The following is a 5,000-nucleotide window of genomic DNA, read 5'->3' as shown; positions in this document are numbered from 1 at the left end:
GAGGTGAATCAGGTGGAGGAGGAGGAGGGGGAGATGGAGCAGGATGAGGAGGAGGAGGAGGAGGAAGAGGAAGACGGAAGAAGGAGCCGGAGGAAGAAGATGAAGAAGTTGTTTGTTTTTGTTTTTAAGGGTTTTACGGCGCTTGCAACACATTTACGTTATATCAGCGCCAGTAAAAAAGGAAGAAAATGGGATAGTAAAAGTTCTAGAATTACAATTAAAGCACCCAAGAGAAAGTAAGACAAAGGGGAATTGGGAACAAATAGGGATCAGATGGAGATTCCAAGAGCATACCACCAATGTACTTAGTTTGAGATCACCTATAAGTCTCATCAGGACACAAGCACAAAATCCAAAAAGGAGGACACAGATGCTTACATTTTACATTAAAAATAAATATAATAATACATAACAGAGAGATGATTTACAAGGAAAAAAATATCATCTCTCAAAACAATAACTATGCATTTGACTGTTTCCCTCCCAGCCAGGACTCCGGTCAGGGCCAGGACAAAACCAAGTAATCTCATTCCAAGACAAAGACAGAAAGCATGTCGGAAAACAGACATAAGGGGATAGAAGACATAGTATGGACCCCCCCCCCCCCCCACCCTGCCCGCTATGGGAGGTCAGGATCCCCACCCAGAAGATGAAGAAGAGGCGGAGGATTAAGGGGTGGGAGTATGAGTATGAATAGAAGGATGATAATGATGATGACAACGAAAAGGATACGACGCCGACGACGACGATGACAGTTATAATGTCGATGATAACAAAGACGACAACAGCGATGATACCTTCTATAGTGTTATTCTGAGAGACTTCACTTAGAGTGGACTGATCAGCATTGATGACATCAAGAAAAAAATCTGGAGGGTTGTTGTGCAACTGGCATTTGTACCCTGGGAAAGACAGTTTGAAAGGCGAAATATCAATACTACATTAGGTCTTCAGGCTTGAGAATATTTTGCCAAGATGAGGGACATTTCAATCGATCGATATTTGAAGGACGAGTTTTCTGGTCAAAATCTTAAACACGTGTTTTTTCAAAGTACGGCAGTGGAAGTCCCTGGTTAGAATCTTGCTGTTGATGAGGCTTGGTTATGTCTTTGGAAAAGACTCTCCACTCCCTTTATCACATTGCGTTGAAGACAAACGAGAACGAAGTGGGTAACGGCTCTGCCTCTGTCGAAATTTAATTGTAAAAATTGCCTTGTGCGGCTATGTCGTCTTGTGGTGTGACACTCGCTCGGCGCATAGTCGAGTCCTTGGAAAAGGCTCTTTACTCACATTCTCTCACCATACTCAGGTGTAAAATGAGTACCTGGCCGTTAACAGCGTTGTCTTTGTTCGGGGAAAAATGTAATATCACCTATCAGGTGTCACATCTCGTTCTACATATTACGTGTTGCTGTGGTCAGGTACTCTTTGTAAAGCGTTTTGAGCACATTTAGTGGATATTGCGCAATATAAAAAGCTTACACAGCGCTATATCTCGTCCTCCGAGTTAAGAATTTTCCTGGCTTCGACCCTTTGCAAAGAGCTCTGATGAAAATGTTGCTGTTTGAAGCTCGAAGGAAAAAATAACGATAAATGTTGAATTGTAAGATTCGATTTATTAGACAAAGGAGGAACAGTCCTTAGTGTTTTATTCATCGTGTTTTGTTGATGAAGGGGAAACCCGAAACCTCCACAGTATCTGTCTTCGTCTAAGAAATTGAAACTTGAAATTCAACACTTATTGTTAAAGAACTCTGAGCACATTTAGTGGATATTGTGTTATATAAATGCTCTTTTTGTTTCATATAAGACACAACTTGTGCGGCTATGTGGTCTAGTGGTATGACACTCGCTTTCGGATCGGAAGGTCCTGGGTTCGAGCCTCTCTCGGCGAATAGTTGAGTCGGAGAAGGCTCTTTACTCAAATTCTCTCACCGTACTCATGTGTAAAATGAATAACCTGGCTGTTAACAGCGTTGTCTCTGTCCAAAAAAAAAATGAAATATCGCCTAACAGGCGTCATGTCCCGTCCTTCGTGTTAATTGTTGCTGTTGGTCAGGGAACCCTTGTAAAGCTCGATAGCACGTTTAGTGGATATTGCGCTATATAAAAACTCAAAGCTTACCTTGTTGCTCGAAGAAATCCAAGGCTTGAGGAGCAGGCCCGTGATAGACTGTCTGCCCCAAGGATAAAAGCATCAGGTTGTTAAACAGTTTGTAGATGGAATAACGAGGCTGATGGATGGAAAAGATGATGGTTCGACCCCGGTCTGCCAGTCTAGGAGGAAAAGAGAAGAGACTCAGAGCTAATTATGTGGGAGAGATGTTTGAATGAATAGCTACATGGATTGACGGGCGGATGAACTGAACGGATGGATAGATGGATGGATGGATGGATAGATAGATAGATAGGTAGATAGATAGATAGATAGATAGATAGATAGATAGATAGATAGATAGATAGATAGATAGATGGGTGGATAGATAGATAGATAGATAGTAGATAGATAGATAGATAGATAGATAGATAGATAGATAGATAGATAGATAGATAGATAGATAAATAGATAGATAAGATAGTTTGGATAGATAGATAGATAGATAGATAGATAGGATAGATAGATAGATAGATAAGATAGTTGGATAGATAGATAGATAGATAGATAGATAGATAGATAGATAGATAGATAGATAGATAGATAGTTGGATAGATAGATAGTTAGATAGATAGATAGATAGATAGATAGATAGATAGATAATATAGTTGGATAGATAGATAGATAGTAGATAGATAGAGATAGATAGATAGATAGATAGATAGATAGATATGATAGATAGATAGATGGTGAGATAGATAGATAGATAGATAAGATAGATATGATAGATAGATAGATTAGATAGATAGATAGATAGTGATAGATAGATAGATAGATAGATAGATAGATAGATAGATAGATAGATAGATAGATAGATAGATAGATAGGATAGATAGATAGATAGATAGATAGGATAGATAGATAGATAGATAGATAGATAGTGATGATAGATAGATAGATAGATAGATAGATAGATAGATAGATAGATAGATGTAGATAGATAAAATAGTGGATAGATAGATAGATAGATAGATAGATATAGATAGATAGATAGATAGAAGATAGATGATAGAACGATAGTGACTTGTATAAACTATAAGAATTACTTTCTCAATTCCAGTAAAACCGAGTTGCGGTGTTAGCATCAAGACATGGTGGTCGTCTAGAAATAGAACAGGAGGGGAGATAATCAACTCCATACCAATGTTGCATCGTTTTCTCTCCCCTCCTGACACTCCTCTGATGAAAGGGGTTCCAATCTGAAACAAATTATTATTATTATGTACTATCCCCATCATCATCATCATCATCATCATCATCATCATCATCATCATCATCATCATCATTATTAACATTATTATCATTATCATTATTAATTTTTCTTAATATCATCATCATTATTATTATTATTACTATTATATTATTATTATTATTATTATTATTATTATTATTATTATTATTATTATTATTATTATTATTATTATACTCAATTTCAGTTCGGAGGGCAGGGGACTTGCCAACATAATTTGTATTGCTGGTTTTTCACAAGCAAGATCAGAGGGAAACGTAAACATCCTCCTCCTCCTCCTCCTCCTCCTCCTCCTCCTCCTCCTCCTTTTTTCTTATCTCCCTCTCCCCCCCCCTCCTCCTCCACCTCCTTCTCCTTCTCCTACTCCTCCCCCTTCCTCCCCTCAACCCTACACCTCCTCCTCCTTTCCTCCTCCTCATCTTCCTCCTCCTCCTTCACCACCAAACACAACACTTACCTTCGTATCGGCACACTGCTGGAGACCCAGTTCTTTAATGACGTCATCAATCAGTTCATTTCGTTCGGCCTTTTTGATCTTTGACGGGAGACGCAGGGCTGCTGAAAAGGCAAAATTCTCTCGTACTGTCAGGGTCCCCATCACGATGTCATCCTGGCAAATGGAAAAAGAAAATCATCATCATTGCTTTTTTCACCCTGGGTCACGGTAGTAGTAGTAGCGTATGGCTACAGCAGAAGAACACAGCAGAAACCAGTGGGAGAGGAAATAGGAAGAAGACGATGGAGGTGGATTGGACACACGCTTAGAAAGAATGACTCCACTATAACAAAGAAAGTATTAGACTGGAACCCTCAGGGCAGAAGATCAAGGGGAAGGTCACGAGGAACATGGAGAAGAATTACAGAAGCTGATATACAGAGAAGTGGTAAGACCTGGAATGAGATTTAAAAAAAAAAGTTAGCTCAGGATAGAGAAGGATGGAAACTGTTTGTCTGTGGCCTATACCCTGACCCAGGGTGAAAAAGGAAATGATGATGGCTAAACCTCCAAATTTATTTCGTCAACCCAACTTCTAAAGTCTTCCTCCGCCCTAAGGACTGTATCGTAGCAACCTTCAAGTTTAGTGACTGGGCAGTGGAGGACGATGTGATCGCTGGTCTCTGGGGCTGCCTGACATTTCTGGAAGGTATCACTGTTTCGAAGTTTCCATCTGCACATATTTGATGTAGGTCTGCCATGTCCAGTTAAGAGGCGATTTGAGGAAGTCCAGTATTTCCTGGCGTTATTGAATGCAGGCACTCTTTTGGTTGGATCTTTAATGGGTCAGGGGATAGGCCACAGACAAACAGTTTCCATCCTTCTCTATCCTGAGCTAACTTTTTAAAATCGTCCCATGTCTTATCACTTATCTGTATTATATCAGCTTTTTAAATTCAGAGTCCTTACGTCTTTGTCTGTTGTCCTACATAAATTCTGTCATTGCAGAAACTCTACGGTCGCCCAAGCTAAAAATTTAAAAAGGATTTGATTTGTAAGTCTGTAATTCTGTAACGGTTTGAGTTTTACGGAAGGAGAGTTAACCTTCGACAACCGCCAACCTGGAGGACCAGGTGCATCAAAAAGGGGGAGTCACACAC

General features: G+C 39.7%; 1 protein-coding gene across 1 annotated transcript in view; it reads right to left on the bottom strand.

The window, feature by feature from the left end:
- The window catches only part of LOC144979514 (broad substrate specificity ATP-binding cassette transporter ABCG2-like), a 62,586-nt gene that overhangs the window by 16,124 nt on the left and 41,462 nt on the right, over positions 1-5,000 (bottom strand). Inside the window, exons 5-8 of the mRNA XM_078926210.1 lie at positions 3,862-4,014; positions 3,222-3,354; positions 2,126-2,305; positions 798-902 (exon numbers count right to left, since the gene is read on the bottom strand). Coding sequence (XP_078782336.1) covers positions 798-902; positions 2,126-2,305; positions 3,222-3,354; positions 3,862-4,014 — 571 coding nt within the window. The remainder of the gene's footprint in view (positions 1-797; positions 903-2,125; positions 2,306-3,221; positions 3,355-3,861; positions 4,015-5,000) is intronic.

The sequence above is a fragment of the Berghia stephanieae genome, chromosome 9, assembly GCF_034508935.2.
Source record: "Berghia stephanieae isolate SIO BIC M18660-M18661 chromosome 9, UCSD_Bste_1.3, whole genome shotgun sequence".
In the NCBI taxonomy this organism is placed as follows: domain Eukaryota; kingdom Metazoa; phylum Mollusca; class Gastropoda; order Nudibranchia; family Aeolidiidae; genus Berghia; species Berghia stephanieae.
The sequence above is the reverse complement of the archived record's forward strand: the minus strand, read 5'-3'. Positions and strand labels throughout refer to the sequence as shown.